Raw genomic sequence first — 19,291 nt, forward strand, 5'->3', positions numbered from 1 at the left:
GGGGCCCTTGACCCTCTGGTGGTGCCTGATCTTCAGGAGCTGCTGAGCACCTGTGAGCTCCCAGCTGTGCCTGCAGTGGGGCAGTGACCCAGGCACCCACCACACTGGAGCTGGGTGTGCCAGGGCAGGGAGGCTGCAGAGCCTTCACTTTCACTTTGTGAACAAGCCCTTGTGCATTATCTGAGGTGAGTGGGCTTGGCTTGTTGGTTTTGATACTGACACTACTCGAGATGTCCAGTTACAGCTATTCTGTGTTTGCTTAGTGAACAATACAGGTCAAATGGAAGTGCTGGAAAAATAAATCCTCAGCCATCTCCAACTCAGTCCTGACCCTCCACCCTCGGCACGGCGAGACTTCTCTGAAAACAAACATTCACTCCTGAATAAACATCTTTGAGGTGAGGAACAATGAATAATTACTTCTTAAGGTCTTTTTTATATAGGAGACTATTTTCTCTATACAAAGGAGGAGTCACTTCCTGACTCCAGAGATGCATAATTTCTCTCTCTCAGCAGAGGTACACACAACTTCCTACATTAATATTTCTAAGCTTGTTAAAACACTCCAGACAAAGAACTGGGGTGTGCCATGGTCACTCAAAGCTACAGCTCAGAGAGGCAAAGGTAGGGGCGTTTGAAGGAGGAAGAGGCTGCATTGACCTGAAAATGCACAAGGTGAAAGCACATACCCCAGCCAAGAAGGTAATACCACATCAAGTGCTGCTTCTCAGCAAAAACAGCCACCACAATCAGTGTGTGCAGGTAAATGCCTTCACACAGCATCCAAAAGTAGTTGCAACCCATCAGGTACAGGTAGATGAACTGTGACACTTTGCAACTAACCTGCAGAAAAAAGAGCAGAGTATAACATAAATTTTTGATTTGCAGAAATCTCAGAGCTTTATTTGCAAAGTGGAAAAAAATATCACTGGAAGTAATGTTTATTCAGCTTTCCACTACAATTACATATTTATTTACTTTTTAAAATAGAATTTTCTTCCCATTACAATCCCCTAATTTGTGGTGACATAAAACTAATAACTGAGTCTGGATTTTTATTATTCAAACACGAGGACCCTGAGATCCTCCAGCGTGACAGAATGCTGCTATGATATTTTGCCTTATTGCAAACCTTACCACACTTAACCATTCCAAATCTTTAAATTATCTGATAATAACCCCACAAGAAATGTACTTTGATGTGGGTAACCCCCTCTCAGTTTTACCCATCACAACATATAACTACCTCAGAGAACAATTCATGTTTTTAAAACGCTTACAATACTTCCAGTTTTAACCTACTCATAACTGCACATAGGGACTGAGAGCTCACAGCAGGTTCTGGAGGAGCCTGGCATTAATTATTTGTATTTAGCTTCATTCAAAATATATTCTACAGTTCAAATGCTATAAATATAATTTATTGAGAAGTATGTGAGATTGTGAACAAGGAGCAACAGCTAACTTGCAGATTTGGTCACAATAAAACATTTTTTCCCCTCCTTCCAATATTGCTGCCTTCCAATATTGTTTGATTGTTCTATTTCTGCCACTTGGCTTAAAACAAACCAAAACCCAATACTGTTTTACCATTTTCTGCTACCTAACTCACTTGATGATGTTTATTAGCAGCTATCTCAGGTATGTTTTCCAGCACATTGATGACTGCTTCTACAGAAGAAAAGGAAATAATCTTTTTACTCAATTCAACTTCTGCAGTGTTTAACCTAACTTCAGAATTAAGATTTATCTTCCATGTCTAAAAAACAATAAAGCCAGAGCTAGGGATTTGTTTGTTTATGTACTTTATCTTTAGAATATTGTGTTGCAAAAATATAAATTTTTCTTAATTTAACTGAAGATGGCCATGCTAAAGCCATAAGAAATTAGAAGACAGATCCAAAATGTCTTGCAAAACCTTTTTTCCTGCCCTTCCTTGGTGAATTCAGCTGTCAGCCTCCCTGAACCTTATACTCACAATAAAGCACAGCCATCTAGAATAGATGCAGCTGTTTCAGGGCAAAAACCACTCTGTGGAGCTGGGAAGAGGCATCCAGTGAGCTCAGTCCCACTTTTCCTATTTCACAGCCTGGAGAGTGCAGCGTGCCAGGCACTGAGAGACATCTGCAGAGAGCATTCCATCAGCTGTGCACTCCCACCTCTGCTGCTGCACTCTGAGCCACTCACCTACAAACACACACACTCTGCCAGACTTTCACTTACTGGGTTGGTTGCAACTAATTCCTGGTTGTTGGCAACGGCCGTCAGTGAAATTATTGTTACAACAGAGTTGCAAACAAAAGAGAAAAACAGATTTTTATGCAGGGTAATCCTTTGGCAGCTCAAGCTCCTGGAAAAGAGAAACAAGAACAAATGAGTACATGGGAGGACAGCTATGTGTACTTGGGGACAACTCTGACATTTGTAAATGCTAGAGCTCTTGATTTTACTAACAAGTCCTACACCAACACTTTCTTCATGTCCAGAGCAAATTTAATACAGCAAACGGAAGAAAGAGAGTACATTAAATCCAATATGCTCATAGTTTCCAGCTAAAAATTATTTAAATGTTGATAATAATTTTCAGAAGATTTACTTTTCTTTTGGTTAGTACCTGAAGAATTTCCCAATTACCTATCACACCTGTGTTTGATGAAGCTGTCTTACCCTGTTTCCATTTACCCAAATCAGACCTTTCATATCCTTTTCTTCTCTTTTCTTCAGCCCAAAGCTAGAGAATTATCTAAATAAGCAAAGTAATGCAAATCTCCCCCTGACTTTTGTGTATAACTAAGTTATAAACAATTTATAGGACATAATTATAAAATCCCTAGAGAACTGCATTTAATTGTCTTAATTTCTAAAATTTGCTTTTAATCTTACAATAAAATTAAAGAGACAATATCTTTGGAAGATAAAACAAACAAACAAAAAAATCAAACAGAAATTCAACTATATCAAAAAATTTTGAACTTAGGTGCAGCAACTTTCTGTTTTTCTGCCATTCTAGAGGAAGCAGGAATAACTTAGTGTAACCAAGGAGGAGGGACTGCTTCTCATTCAAGTTTTTCAGTGAACTCCTGGGTTGCTTCAGAGACAGCACTGAGTTGCTGCAGAGTCCCCACACTTGCCTGTCCCCAGGTAATGGTCAGAGAGATGGAGTGCAGCTGACTGACCCTTGGGAATGATAACTGGGGGAGAAAATCCACCACTTATGGATCCACCACACATGCCACTGAGAGAAATCAGAAATACATTCAAAAGGGCAGCAGGGGACATGTCTAAACTGTCACCCAAGGGTAAAAAAAACTAAATCAAGTTTTCTGGCCTCTTCAAATAGCATGCCTGGAAGAAGAGATAAAGGAGGGAGATCGATGATTTGTTTTTAATTTGAGGGGATAGAAGGGACACCTTTATGTTTTTTCAAAGAAATGCAGATATGGAGGAGTAAAATGAAAACTGCTGACAGATGAAACAACAACCAAGGTGACCAAAGAAAAAAGAGGATAGCCCCATAAGCCTGGCCATAGGGCAGACCTTGGCTGCATCCTTGCAGCTCTCACAAGGGCAGGGCACCAAGCACCCACAGATCCCTGCACTGAGCTCACAGTACTCACTGCCCTGAGACAGTCCAAGCCCGTGGCACTAAAAACAGGGCAAGGAAAATGAAACCCCTCTAGAAACCAGCGATGCCATTTAACAGGGACCTACAGGAAGCTTTGGTTGCCACGTGTCATTTGGCTGAACAAAACACAAAAGTTTCAAGATTTGGAAAACAGGGTTGCATATGAGTTTGAAGAAAAAAATATATTCCATTAGGCTCTTTTAGACTTTGAGTCTTGTTTTAATGCCCTAAAAGGATAAAATTTAATTATTATAACATGCAGGGTCTTACACTCGTTGCTACGTTTTTTTTTCCCCCTGTATGTTTTACATATGAAAAGAGAGACAATGCTAGATTGCAGCGAAGGGCTTTGTGTAAACAAGTCCTGAACAGCTCTGGAATTCTGTCTGCTTATTGTTAAGACTCAAGGCTCAGGCGAGGAAGAGCACGTACAGCTGATGGGGCCATCGCTCCGGGTCATCCCGCAGCTGTTCCTGTTGAATATTCAAACACACCCATCCACACCCACCTCCACCCATGCATGAAAGGACTGAGAGGATCACCGGACAAGAAACAGAAAGCAAGACTGATGACATTTAAAAACTAAGACTGTTTTTGGTAATAAAAAGATTTTTCCTAAGCTTCCCCACCCTCTCTCTTCTGTTATCCTTCCTATAGTCCTTTATTCTCACTGTTTATCTTAATGACATAATATCCTTTAATCACTTAATTCTCATGTTTATGATCTAAGTAAATCTGAACGACCAACCCCTCAATTAAACCTCAAATAAAAAGAGACTTCCTACTATATTATTTATTTCCCTTCTTTTTTTTTTCTTTTTTTTTTTTTTGACTCCTGTATATCTTGGGAATCAGGGAACAATTAAATTCTCCAAAAGGAAAAAGGGTGACATTCTCAAAAGCCCCAAAGTGGGTTTGAGATCTAAGTTTTTTAGGTATTTCAATACTGCAAAACTCAACCAGTGAGATCCACATAAGCAGCTAGGGAAATGATCTGTAAAGATGACATTAACTGAGTGATTTAGGTAGCTCTGTCTCCATAACAATCCAATAATCAGCGCTTTGCCCACTCTCTCTTTCTTTAACACACTGCTGCTCTCCTGCGTGAATGCTGTCATGGGATTTGATGTGACACTTGATAAAAACTCCATTGTTTCAGGTAGGTTTGTGTGTTGGTTTTCTTGTCCGCTTAGATTTTTAGGTGGGGACACCTCTGAAACTGCAGCTCCCCTTTATCCTAAATCACTGCTTTTTAAAGTATTCTCTTGCCTCATTTTTCATTCAATTATTTTTAACATTTGCATCACATGCATGATCTCGAGTATGTTACAGAATGACAAAGCAGAGACACTGCAGGAAGTTACTTTTATGTCTTTTATGTCTCATAGATGAGTTTTCAGAGATGTTCAGAGTTCCAAGCTTATGACCCATCTCATTCTGTTAAACTAAGAACTCCAATGCACTTGGGGAACACAAGTCACAAGCTGGACAAGTATTTCCAAGGAGAAAATTTTATGAAGAAACATCAAAACCTAAAATGCAGAAAAAATTTAGTCCTAAAAAATAATTTGAACCCCAAACAATTGATATTTCCTTTGAGGAAAAGTTCCAAATTCCTAGCCAGATCTAAAGATATCCTAATGATCAGAAATCCAGAAAATGTTGTCTGGAAACTGTCAGTTGACTTACAGATTAAATGTTTTGGAAATGACAAATTCAAAGACACCCCCCACAATAGGAAAAAAAAAAGTCCACCTGTTAAAGCTATGAATAATTATCCAAGCCTTAGCTGATACATAATACATCCTGGTATTAATCTAGATCCTTAAATACCCTTCTGCTACTAAAAATACTTTAGAGGAACTGTACATCCCAAGAGAACAGCTTGCAGAGGACTTTCTTCAGCTTCCTTTGAATTTTGTAATTTCCTTTTATATCCAAACATAACCACAGTCTAGAAAATGTGGTTTGTGGGTCTGGATTCATTCCCTGTGGTTCTCTGAGGAAGGATGATCCTGCTCCCAGAGAAGAAAATCCCTGGATGGTGAGACAAACACGACACAGGATGGCAGCACAGCAGATCACCTGCTTTTGCAGTAAATGCCACAAGCAAAGATGAAATTACTTTGGTTTTCATATTATGGTATAGAAAAATCATGCTTGACTCTCTGTGAACTTATAAAATCATCTCCTACTCCAATTTCTTTTCTTTTCCCATGTGTTAAAGCATTTTTCCTGTCACATTAGAGATTTAGTCTGCTAAACTTTGTGACATTTATTGCAACAGTACTGTCCATTTTTATGCAAAATCAAAGTTCTTATGATGACTCAGAGTCATTTCACACATTGAGTTTGTGGAAGGAAAGTGAATTTGGAAAGAAGTGTTGTTTTTATAAATCATACAAAAGAAATTGATTGAAAACCAATTATATGTGTTCTCCTCATGAAATGAGATCAGAAAAAACTGAAATGCCATCTTGAATAGTGGATTTTCAAAGGAAAGGCTACAAAGTTGAAACCCTCCTGTTTGTGGGGGATTTGCAGGAATGCTGTGGAAGCCTGGGGAAATAATGCACAGCTAAAGTGGGAGTGCTGCTTTCAGACAGACTAAAAAGAACTTTTTTTCTTTTTAATCAGCTATCAGCTGCCTCCACCTAATCAAAGCCCACAGCATGGGAAGAGCAGCATCCACGAGCACTGGCAGTACCTGCTATTGCTATTTAAATGTCAGGAGGAAATGGAGGGAGGCAGCAGGGGCAGGAGCAGGGGAGTGTGAGGAGCAGATGTGCAGTGCCAAGGAGAAGGTGTTTATGAAATGATTAAAGCAGGCTGACAAGGGCAGCCTGCTCTGGCCACAGCAGCAGCTGGCACAGGGAACAACTCGTCTTTCTCAGCTCTGCCCATGTGGCAACACTCCTGGGTTCACCTTTCCACCAGGCCTCAGCAGCTTCTTAAAGGAAAAACAAAAGAAAACAAGTCTTTCATAGGGAAGAAATGAAAGTTCACCAAATATGAAGTAATAAGACTAATTTTAAAAGGCCTGTGTATTGTATTACGAGCTGTTGGGACAATGGTGACACTGCTCAAACTTCCTTTCAAGAAGGTGACAAAACTGTTAGCCAGCAGATGACAAGCCTGTCATACACAACACTGTGAATCAAAAAATGGGATTATTCTTACTATTTCCATTTCTACTGTAGCTCTCAGCCTTTCTTCCCTTACAGTTGCCATATTTTGTGAGTACCACTTTGGAATGTTACTGTACCTATCAAATGTCATCACTATTTTGGTTTCCACTTGCTCTTTAGTCCAGTTGATGCTTGGCATAACACAGAATCATAGAACATCCGGACTTGGAAGAGACCCACAAGGATCACTGCGTCCAGTTCCCAGTATCATACTGTCATTTATCACTAAAAAAATCTAGACATCACAAACCCAAAATGAACAAACCTTTTCCCATTTCCTATTTTCAATATATTCTACAGCTTTTTGATTTTAGATTTCTCAGAAAAGAAACCTGCATTTTTGCTACAACATAAGGTGGAATGGCAAACCTATATCCTGGCTTTCTTCACCTTTCTGTTCCATCTAATTTTATTTGGATGGCTGGTGTTCCAAAGCACTGAAACCAGGATTGTGGCAACCAATGATGGAGGATTTTAAATGTACTTACTTAAAATAAAAGAATATGCCAAGAGAAATCAGAAGTGATACAATTGAAAGTCCATGTCCAATGATGGCCAAGTAATACAAGTTCAGAGCAGTCTGCAAGACAAAAACAAAGCCAAATGATTCAGACAGAGCTACTGCTGATAAAGCACATATTTATACATCTCTTCTTGCAGTGAAAGTGATTTTAGTACTAATAAGGACAAAAAAAAAAAACGAAACAAAACCGTTTCAGGTAATGATGGAACAAGTCTTTTCTCAGCATGTTCAAAGTGAGCTATGATTATGGTACTGGAAATTCAGTTTTTATTGAGCATTTCAGGAAGGGCATGAAAAAAATTGACAATAACTCAAAAACAGTGAAGACTATTATGTTAAATAGTCATAATTATGTTTCAATATTATGTTATGTTAAATAAGCCTGCTACCAATTATGGAATTATGAAACTCTGGATAGGTAAAAAAGGTTAAAAAAAAGGGACTAGTGATTTAATATTTGGAATATGTTCATGTTATCATTCATTCTTGTAGCTAATAAATTAATTTACTAATAAGATTTATCAGAAAGTAGCAAACCTTTACTTTTAGTCATGGAATCTGTCTTGCAAAAAACCCTTACTGCACTAAATGTAAGGGTATAATTTGGCACATAAGGAAAGGAAGATTTTCAGGTTGAACTTTATACTCACACAATAAAGCACAACTATTTGGGTTCCATAGGGAGAGTTAGAGCACATCTAAATGCTCACATACTGCAAACTCTGTGCATCCCGTGAACTTATTATTCCAAGTTAGAACAGAGTAATTGTAGCTTGCTATACATACTGACTTTTGAGATTAAAAAAAATGATAAAACAATTACAGGTAAAGCTTTAAGTAGCTTGTAAGATGACACAAGGGTAACAATGTGCACTAGAAATTTTATAATTACAATTATTTTTTTTTAAATGAGATAGCTTCCTTTAAAAAAAAAAAAAAACAAACATCAATGCAATAGGTATGAATGGAATTTATTGTGAAATTCAGAAAGTGAACAATTTGTGAGTGAGAAAAATTGAGCATTACCCCAAAATGCTAAAATTTGAGATGTATAAATGACAACAGCCATTCTAGGACAGGTCCATATCCTATATCACCTACTCACTCAGTGGCCAACCTAGGCAGAGGGGCATTTTAAGGATTTAGAACACTTTAGAACAGGCACAAGAGCAGGGAGCTCTGCTGAGGGCAGTAAAAATGAGAATTAACAAAGCACAAGAGCCCCAGTTACTGCGCAGTGTCCCACCCACCTTCCAGGCACAGTGAGGAGATCATGCTGCTGAGCAAAACAACTCACAACTGCAGCAAGGCTGTCCTTGGAGCTGTTATTCCATACAGTGCAATATTCAGATTTGTGACACAGTTGAAATATGCTGGCAAAACAGCCTGAGGGGAACCACCTCACTATTCATAAAGAGGGATTGTCATAGATCTGCTCCTTTCTGAATAATATCCTCCATTCCCAGCACAATATTAGCAAGAATCAATGAATTATGGCAATTCTGCTAATAAAATTAAACTGCCATTACCAAAATCAAAGTCTTACAATTTGAGAAAAAGCAATAATAAATCCTCTGTAACCATCTTCTGCCCAATATGGTTTTTAGGGAAGTACCCTAAGGCATTCAAGAGCAATGGTGCAGGCAGTTAGAAACTATTACAGGTCAGATTTCTTGACACAGTCTGCTACTACTGAGCCCTTTAACATGAGGTCCAAATTAACTTATAGCCTGTCCTGGTCTGTGGTTTGTATTCCTGGTTCTGGGGAATTTACAGTTTCAATCTACTGCTTTTTCCCATGACAGAATGTTTCATAAACATAAGGAGTATTAGTGGACACAGAGTTGGGGAGCAGGGCAAAATGTGAAGTTTTGCCCATTGTATTCTCACATTTCACAAAGTAACTCTAAGAGGTCATTTAGAAATTTTGTTTTTGTTTTTCTAAATCCTTTAATGGATGGGCATGTTCAAGACAAACTGAAGTCTATAAAAAGAGCATCCATACACAGACCCACATAATTACAGAGCCTACTTTTTATATATAGAAAGTTGTAAAGATTCTCAGGTCAGTTTCTTGACGAGGGTACCGCGCACTCATTCCTCTCCTACCTTCACTTTTTCATGAGTATAGCTATTGCACTGGGTGTAGTTTGTCCAGGTCCTGTTGCTTTCTGGGTGTCTGAACCAATTCCCGTTTGGATCACAGATCTTCGTAACTTTTTCTGCAATCAAAGTTGACGGAACGAAAAACAAAAGAAGAAAAGTGAAAGAAAAACACAACAGTCAGCACTGAAATTCTCTTTCCTGATGCCAAGCATTTAATAAAGATTGGCAAACACATGACAGCTTTATTAATATGACTAGAGAGACTTTGCTTGTTACTACAAATTCTGAGAAACTTGAGGCCGTTGCTTTTGCTTGGCAAGGGCGAGCGATGATGTGATTCTCCTTAAGAAAACAAATAGATTTTCCCTCTCCAATCCATTAAGTATCAAAATACATTGAACTAACTGTTAGAGAACTACCATATGAAGTGACAAGAATATTTAAACGGCTTGCTTAACATCCAAGATGGAAACTGAATTAACTGACATCCTACCACTATAAATTAGTATTAGACAGGCAGGAAAACATAAATAGCAAAACTGCTCAAAGAAGCAAACTGGAAAATTGCTGGAAACACAATGATTTCTATCATCAAACAGGCATGAAAAGACCCCGGGAAATACAAAGAAATCCATGACATTTTCCACATGCTCACAAAGCTTAGCCCATAGAAACAGGAAATTATTCAAAGTGGGAGAAACTCTTTGTTAACTTCAACTGTTAAACTGAGGTAAAGGAGTAAGTCATATTTCTTCTTGTCTGTCAGAAATGCTTATCTCTAAGAAGAAAAAAGTGTGATCTAACTTCAATTCCTACTGCTAATCTACAGAACCCCTCAGGGACACAGCTCAGGAAAGAAAATAACTAACTTGTCAGTTTTCGATGAGATAAAAGGAAAATGCAAATAACAAATTTAGAGTTTCTGAAATCTTGGAGCACTAACGACTTGAGCGAGGCAAACAAGAGACAGCAAGCCCCCAGACTCTGATTTCAGTGAGAAATACATTGATGTAGAAGCCCATGCACTCATACCTGATGGGTTGAAATCCTGAAAGTAGTCAGGACAGCGCTGCACCGACACGGTTCCGGCAGCAACGTCACTCCAGCACAACCAGCCATCCCAGGTCCTGTTGCAGTAAGGACCTGCAAACAGACAGAGACTGGCAATAAAATAACTCTTGATTCAGAATGGTCTTTCAAAGGTAAGGTGTAGGACTGGGTAAGCTAGGTTTGCAGCAATGGGGGAAAAAAGAGAAAAGATTTGGCAGTGGTTGATTAAAACTTCACTTAACAGAGATAGCAGTTCCTTATACATACATTTCTTTGAACACATTTCAAAATCTTCTCTCCTTCGCTTTGAAATGGCTTACATCTACATCTGGCAAACCTCAGATCTAGAACATGGTGGGCAAAACCCCCTAAACTGATTGATACTCAATAATGTACCAAGAGCCTCACTCTTTCAAAGACTGCTTTACTGGATTTATTTCTATTTTGGATGTGCACCAAGCCTGTACATGTGTTTGCTTGTTCATAGAAAGCACAGAAGCCAGGAGAAAGGCTGGCTGGGAGGCAGCCCCAGCTGCTCTGCCTCAGGCTGGGCTGAGCCTGCAGCAGCCACTGTGGACAAACACTTCCATTAGTGCCCCAGGAGCAGGGAATGCAGTGTCCCTCAAGAGCCTGTTCCAATGCCTCATTGCTCACACACATTTCAACATCTAAATAAACCTCCTTGAGAACGAGCTGGCATTTTACAAACAGCTTCCCTCCCAAAAGTCAATGACATAGTCATTCTGTGTGCCTCCCTACAAATTTCAAGATGTTATTATTTATGAAGAGCTTCAGTTTTCTTTTAAAGGCTGATTAACGTCCCCATCTCAAAGGCTGCAGCTCTCAAATGTCCTGTCATTCCTCCTCATGTGAAGATTTTCCAAATTGTGCAGATCATTCTGAAGCTGTGAGGCCCCTTATGCTGTGGGCATGAACTTACACTGCCATGTCTGTATCCAGTCCTGACCTCCAGGCACTCAGCTCCTCGAAAGAATCATTTCAGAGGTGAAAAACCTCTTTGTAGAAGAACACAATTTCACCTTGCCTTGCCTCAAAAGCCACTCAGCATTTCCAGAAGCTTCCAAATGAATACAGCAACAGGTGTGGTGGCTGAGGTCAGCTCTGAGTGACTTATCAGGAAAAGCAGTAATGAGACCAGCACAACCCTCAGAGCAGGGAAACGGTGTGGAGCAAGATACTTAAAATTTTTAAAGGCAGATGTGACCAGGCAGACAGAGATATAAAAAGAGCATGAAATGAAATGAAATAAGGTGGTAAGATTAATTAGTCATGATTTTTTTAATGTAGATATCTACTTAAATTAACATTTTCTTATTTCATCAGAAAGAAAAGCTTTGTATTGCATCTGAAGTGGTGCTATGGGTAGATAGCATAACATATTACTTCATGCATCCCAAAGTGATGTTTATAAAAAAATTGGGAAAATAATGTTACAACCTAAAAAAAAAGAATTGCTAACAAGATAAGAAATTAATATAACTACAGGATCCTGAATTACTGTAATAATATCTGTTGACAACTTATTAGTAAAACCTCATGAGAAAGCAATCTCTACCTTCTTTCTTGTGAATAGGGTCTTGCATGATCTTCTGGTAGCATTCATACTGTGCTGTCATGATTTTATTCCTTGTAACACTCAGCTGGGCAAAGTCCATTGAGGAGTTCTGCTGTCCCTCGGCTGGAGAAGCAGTGGCAAAGAACTAAGAGGAAAAACACTTATTTTACCAAATCACAAGTACAAGCTCCAACATACACTTTTTCAACATCTATCTTTTCAAATATTGTATATTAAATATTATTTTACTGAAAGAGAGTGATCTTTCAGTCTTATTACTAACAATATGATTTTATGTTTTTTCTGGTAATTCTTACTACTGAATCTTGATAAACATCTCCTGCATGAGCATAGGGTAGGAACAATTGGCAAGATTTGTGAATAGGAATGGCAACGTGCATAGAAAGCACTGAGACAGTCAGAAGCATATGAACAGCTTTAGTAAAACCCAGTGAAATATATCTAAATTTAATCTAAAAGACATTTCAGTCAAGCCCAAATGATCCTTTACAAAAAAAGACCTTCCATATATTTTTTGCACTGAAGCATTTAGCTTGTTCAGAGCTGTTTGATCTCTCTGTAGTCAGGTGAACCATAAAGTTAGCCCTCAGAATAGAGAATGTTATTCAAAAGACAAGACATCCACTTTGATAGTTATTAAAATTAAAATAAAAAAATCTTTAAAAAGTTAATCTTGATCATAACTTGACCTTTTAAGTGCATTTTTAATAGTAATTAAATATTTTATGGGAAGTTACTAAGCCTCATAGAAAAACAAAGCTGCAGACTGAAATACAGTACCACTGTTGTACAAGGGATGAAATTACAATTTCTGAATCTCAGTTTTCTCCTCCTCCTCTTCTTGGAGTCTGCAGGATACTGCCTCTGTGTAAGTTGTCCACTGCTACTGTTCTGAGCCAGCAGAGAATATGCTGGATTCAGCACAGGTAAAAACTACATCTGTTCCTTTGCCAAAGGAATTTAACAGATAACAGAAGATAAAGATCCTGTTGTGCAGGAGCTACATCTGAACACAGGATTAGCTCTTTCTGTGCTTCCATATTAATAATTTCTATGATACCCTCTACAGGGTTGTTAAAGCTGGAAGGGATTTTAAAAATTCATAAGACTTACCACAGTAACCAATGAGAAGAGCAGCAAAAATGTGATCCAGATTTTTGTCATTTTTAGATCTGGTGCAGTCAATCTTATGTTATAGCTGAATGAACTCAAACTGCAGTAGGAGAAAAAAAAAAAGGAAAGAAATTTAGGAATTAATGAAAGCCAACACTGATAAAAGAGTTTTACATTTTATTTCTGAACAAGAACAGATTGATGGAGGTGCTCTCCATTTCTATTCATGCACAGTGATGCCATGTGAAAAACACAGGGATGCACCAAAACAAGGCACTCAGTTCCTCAGTGCCTCAACCAACACTTTGGGGGTTTTGTGCCCTGCTACCAACCCCAGAGCAAACAGCCCCAGACACAAATTGCACTCTGGCCATCTCTGCCTTTGGGAGCCCACCGCAAACTGCAGGTCAGTTCCCTCAAATACACTCGGACTTTCAAGCACACACATTTGTTTCCCATTTTCTTCAGAGCTCCTGATATTTAATTTTGCCATTTCTGGAAAAACTGATCTAGTGAGAAGTCACTTCATCCTGAACTTTCAGCCTTGCAAGGATGATAGCAGCAATGCAAGAATTCATTGTGAGCTGTAAAATAGTTTCTGTATCTGCAGAAGATGTAGTTTATCTGTCATTGGAAGAAAACACAAATATCCAAGCCAGGTATGACCACCCTACACTGCAGACTCCTCTTGGAATTGATTCTTGAAGTGAAAATTTCACCCAAAGCATCAAATATACACAATTATTTATGAAGCACATAGACCATCTACTCAGTGTAACCCTGCCATGACTACTGCCTCAAGAGGAAGGGAAATGTCAAGGAGTTTTGCCTTTTAATATTTCAGTGTCCTTGTCTTTTAATATTTCAGTGTCCTGAAGTATCCTGAGAAGATCACAAAGCTGAGCCTTGAACTGAGAAAAGGCCTCTTCTGATTGCATTGTGGCAAAAGAGCTCTGCACACTCAGTTTAGTTATTATGACTACACCACATTTCAAAACTCCAAGTATCTCACTGCAGCAGCATTAATGAAGCTATTCTCAGCTGAAATAAAAGCAGTAGCTGAGAATAAGCATGTGCATGAGCTTAGCTCCCTGGTACAGATGAATTCACTCCAGCTCTCAGGATGTGATTTAAGACCCAATCCTTGCACACCCAAAGCCCTCACCCAGCCCAGAGAGCCCAGAGCATCCAGAGGGCAGAGGGTGCTGTGCCACACACAAACCTGCACCCTGGCCAAGCCACATCCCCCTCACAGCACCCCTGCTCTGGCTCTGCAAGTTTTCCCTTCCAGCAGTGATGTGCTGTGAGAGAATGGGGGAGGACAAACAATTGGCTGTGCACTGGCAGGCAGAGATTATGGCACAAAAAGCTCATTTCACCCCTGTCCCAGTCACAAAAAGCAAACATTCAACATCAAATTGTTCTGCTTTTATGCTGGCACTGGGTCCTCTTGATACAACTAGAGTACAATACACAGCTTCTTGCAGGACATACAAACTACTAAATATGAAATCACTGCTGTTTATTGCACAGCCTGCTGCAAAGACAAGAAATATCTTGAAATGTAAAATCAGCTATGCCTGTTTAACCCAGACTGAAGTTGTATCCATAATCTTCCTTCTATTTTTACCAGTGGCATGCAATCCTGGAACACTGCTGCAAATTGCACAGGTGAGGCTCTGAAATTCAAATCTGAAGGATCTTAAAACACTTAGAGGAAGACCAATTAGCATGTATGAAATATATCCTTGGTTTGAGCTACTAATTGCCTGGAAAATCCACATGATAAGAACTAAAGTGAATAGATAATTTTAAAGACCTTGATCTGCTAGCTAAAGAATAAATTTAAATATCTTTGTGCAATGACTGAGACTTCACTAAAACCAGGTATCTAAAATATATCTAAATTAACAGAAGGGCAATATGAGCTCAATTCTGCATGAAAACTGGGGGCAAGTGTGATTAATTCAAACTTATCACATGTTTTATTAATTTACAGCTGTGTCTGTTTTCCTAGGGGAAAAACCCTGACCTTCTAAGGAAACTGGAATTAATAACTTACTGTAAAGTAATTCACCAATATTTTCTCTCCCAAATATGACAAAGCACATCTGTGCAGGGTTAACCCACAAAATGATGCACACAGGACAAGCCAAGAGATGAACCACAAGTAGAAAATAGCAACAATAATTTAGTGTATGTTTGTCTATACATGTATAGAAAAACAAGAGTTCAAAATAATTTTCTGTACAATAGTTCCAAAAATCATTATGCTAAAACAAATGCTGGATGAAAAATTTAAGATGCATGTTTGTATATTGCTCTCACTTAGCCTTGCTTATTTTAATTTATCTAGAAGATACAACATCATATAAACAAAGGCAGAAATTATCTGCTTTGATTCAGAGTCCAAGTTTATTTCTGTTTCACAATATCAAAAGTCATCTCCTAGCTCAGTTCCTTTAATGGTCCCAGTCTTTTCATACCTAGTAGTTCTGTAGACACTTCCCATCAACTGCTCCAGTATCTGCTGCTAAATTATTAACTCTTCCCAGGAGATGTCAAGTCAAGCCTATAATGCACTCTGTGCTTTCCACTCATTTCTCTCCGTTGCTAACATATAGAGAGAAAAAAAATCTTCAACCACTGCCCTGTTCTAGACATCACTACTTATGGACTGAATTACAGAATGCAGGATGAAGGTCATTCAGATGCCTGTTTGAACTGCAGGAAAGCATTTCTTGCATCACTACGTGAATTCATTCACTCAACATTTATTCCAGTTAGTCTGAACAAGACCTTTCCAAGGAAAATTAAGAACTTTCTTAGGGATGGACAGCAATATATTCCATCGACTGAGGCAGCAAGCCAGTGCTGCTAAGAAAGTCAGGCTGATTTATTAATCATCTGCTCTGATGAGACACAAACCAAAACTAATTCTCTGGAAGTTCTTTCCCTCTCAGAGCTGGGAGGTATTAGGCACACCAGAAATTGATAGTGAAAAGAGACCATTCTTAGGTTTCCTCACATAATGGTGCTTCCCAAGTTGTTCTGCTGTTGTAAATCTGACAAGTCCATCATGGGGCAGAGAAAAGAACTGTATTGGACTGAGATTAACCTGAGTGTCTTGCATGAATCCCTTGACTCCACTCAGTGACAGTGGGAATCTGCACAAAAGCCAGTAGGGTTGGGATTTACAAGGCAGGCATTGACTGAAACTGAGTCTGGCAGACCTCTGGCTGAAGTATTTTCCCACTAAAAGGCACCATCAGAGAGAAAAGAATGGGGAATTGTAATGGTAAATCAGATCTTTCAGATCTTTGAAATATCATTTTTATTTCTGGTGCATGTTTGTGCATTTAGTGAAGACTGGGATAACTTAAAGCAAAACAACAACAAAAAAGGAGCTGCCTGTAATGATACTGCCAAGGCCTAGGCTGTGTTTGTCACTGATAGCAGTGACACCTACTGCAGAATGAGGAATTAAAAAGGAACTGCAAGCTGGACTTAGCCAAAATAGTCACTGGTATAGCTTTAACAGATGTTCCCATTTCTCTTCCTCCTGCTTTCTCTACAGAGCCATCCTGCCTCATCAGCTCTTTCTACTTTTAACTTTTCCCCGTCCTCCCAGGAATAAGTGGCACCCTTGCTGAGCTCCAGACATTTCCCCTTTCAACCATACAGTAAAAGGGTTAAAAAAAGCAGTCATTAAAAAGAAAAATAATCATTTTTTTGAACTTGAAAACCACATTTTGTAAAAAACAAAAAACACAGGCAGTTTCCACCCCAAGCAGTTCTCAAATCTGACTTCAAGGGAGAATGCAACTCAGTGAGAGTGGGACAGGAGGGAGAGGCTACTTATGGCACTGCAGGCCCATCCAAAAATGCCCAAACATTTTTCACTAATTGGTAATCTTTAATGTGCCCAGAAACCAACAATATAACCATTCCCAAAGACAACAAAGAGAAAACCACAAAACTTGTGCAGTGTAAATTATTTATTTTGCAGTGTGTTGCAACCCTGTAACACTGGACTTGAACATGTTTGCATACAGATATATAACCTTCATCTGAAAGTGGGGTCAGCATGGGTATTTTCTTGGCACTTTGCTACTTCTGGTTCCTTTTGGAGGGAGGCATACAACTTGAAGTATTTAAAACCTCAGGCAGTGTTTGGTTGTTTCAGCCCAACATAAAGGCAAAAACAAGTTGGAAAACACTTTTCAAAGTGTCCCTAATTTGAATTTCTGTTCAAACTGTACTGGCAATAAAAAACTCCCCCAAACCAACAAAATTAGTAGCCTCAAATGGAATTCCAGATAGATCCTCCACATTTTCCCTCACACAAACTTTCTGGGAAATACTTCTCTGACTAAAAGGGCTTCACAAGCGGGCAGCACCAGCCAAGCAGTAACACACACCAGATCCACTGAGTCCTCGACATGGGCTGCAAAATCTCCACGCTTACATTACACAACAATGCAAGGCAGATTGGAAATCTTCCTATTTGGGTAATCTGCCTTTTTTCTGAGGGAATCACATCTGCCAGGATTTGAACAAACTGCTGAATGGTATCCCATAATTGCTCACAGCTGTATGTGTGGGAAATACTCCATTCTCCTGATAATTATGGAGCTTTAAAGTAAAGGTAAATAAAATACAACATTCTCCCTCATAAAACACAAACATTCTCTCTCTACCTTTCTTTCCTGGAGCTTCCCCTAGGAAGAAGTTGTGGCACAACAGCATTTACTGTTTCTTGGGGATTAAAAGAAATAAAGAGACACAGAGGCATATCCCAATTTATCCCTGAGTTATTCTGCAGCACCTTCCCTGTGCAGGTGGCATTTTAGCTCAGCAGGAGAAAGTCCTCACCGTTTAACTCCTGGGCCATGTGCTGGGCTCATGGTACAGGTCTGTCAAGAAGGAAATTTTGGACTGGCACACTGAGATGTTCCACAGCTTGCATTCTCTTTATTAGCACACTTTTTGCTTTTGCATCACTCTGGCTGCGTGTCAGAGGCCTCACAGAGATTGCAGAACCATCTGCATATGAGATTACACAGATTAAATTACTCCTGGGTGCTTCTTCCCATGAATAGCTTTTGGCAGCCATTCAGATACGTTTTGTCACCTGCACCCAACAGAAATTACTAGCAGTAATTGGCAACACTCATGGCCAGTTCCAATAACACCTAAAGTGCAAGAACCTATGACAGTGATAGTGGTGCTAGTTTTCCTCTATCTTCTGGCACTTCTTTTGAGCAGTTCACAGGTGAGGATGACACTGCAAGTTATTCTGAGGAGGTCCAGTTAAAATCCAAACCAACCAAAAAAACCTGAGCAAAAAGTGCCACCACAACAAAGCTCTCCAAATAAGATTTTGGAGGGGGGAATGTCTACAAGGTTCTTTCCCGGGCATATTCTGCAACTTCTGCCCCTGGTCAACACTACTCCTCTCCACACAGCAGACTGAAGAGCAGATTTTTTGTGGTTTTATCCATCACACCAATTTTGGCTCTTTAAAACAGGATTTCCACTGATAAAAACAGTAAGAGTATTTCCTCCTCGATTTTACACTGAAAAGTCTTCTCTTGGCCCTTGTGCTTTCCATTCCACCCCTATAAATTATGAAGGCTCTGTCTCTCCTTGTCCAAAGTTATGAACTTCCTACTGACTTTAGGACACATGAATCCAGGAGTAGAGATGGTACACTTCCACATGGAAGAATGGCCAGGACTCACTGAGGGTCACAGTTACAAGCCAGCAGGGTATCTAATCCTGCCAAAGAGATGCAGCATAGGAATTTTAAAAATATTGATGCAAAGTAAATTTATTTGTGTCTCTTGAGAAACTAGTTGTTAAAGGAAGGCAAGAGAGGTTCTGGAAAAATAAAATCTTTACCAAGAGACTGCTGGGGCTTTCCTGTCAAGATATGTAACTGTGATTTCCAAGAGTTTATAGCTCTTAATGCCTCCAGTTTGCAGTGCTATTTGACTACTATTGTGTAAGCACACAGTTATCCTTATTTTACAAGCTTAACCCTTTCTACCCCATAGCCCTAACCCAGCTGTATCTTGTGCTTAAAA

The 19,291-nt window shown here is 39.2% G+C and overlaps 1 protein-coding gene across 2 annotated transcripts in view; it reads right to left on the minus strand.

Moving 5' to 3' along the window:
- CALCRL (calcitonin receptor like receptor) overlaps nucleotides 1-19,291 on the minus strand; it is a 63,076-nt gene that overhangs the window by 16,666 nt on the left and 27,119 nt on the right. For both annotated transcript variants that reach the window (XM_064718597.1, XM_064718598.1), the window contains exons 2-8: nucleotides 13,203-13,302; nucleotides 12,069-12,213; nucleotides 10,475-10,585; nucleotides 9,446-9,558; nucleotides 7,302-7,393; nucleotides 2,224-2,350; nucleotides 690-843 (exon numbers count right to left, since the gene is read on the minus strand). In XM_064718597.1, coding sequence (XP_064574667.1) covers nucleotides 690-843; nucleotides 2,224-2,350; nucleotides 7,302-7,393; nucleotides 9,446-9,558; nucleotides 10,475-10,585; nucleotides 12,069-12,213; nucleotides 13,203-13,253 — 793 coding nt within the window. In that variant the 5' untranslated portion in view covers nucleotides 13,254-13,302. The remainder of the gene's footprint in view (nucleotides 1-689; nucleotides 844-2,223; nucleotides 2,351-7,301; nucleotides 7,394-9,445; nucleotides 9,559-10,474; nucleotides 10,586-12,068; nucleotides 12,214-13,202; nucleotides 13,303-19,291) is intronic.

Source organism: Zonotrichia leucophrys, chromosome 7, assembly GCF_028769735.1.
Source record: "Zonotrichia leucophrys gambelii isolate GWCS_2022_RI chromosome 7, RI_Zleu_2.0, whole genome shotgun sequence".
NCBI lineage: Eukaryota > Metazoa > Chordata > Aves > Passeriformes > Passerellidae > Zonotrichia > Zonotrichia leucophrys.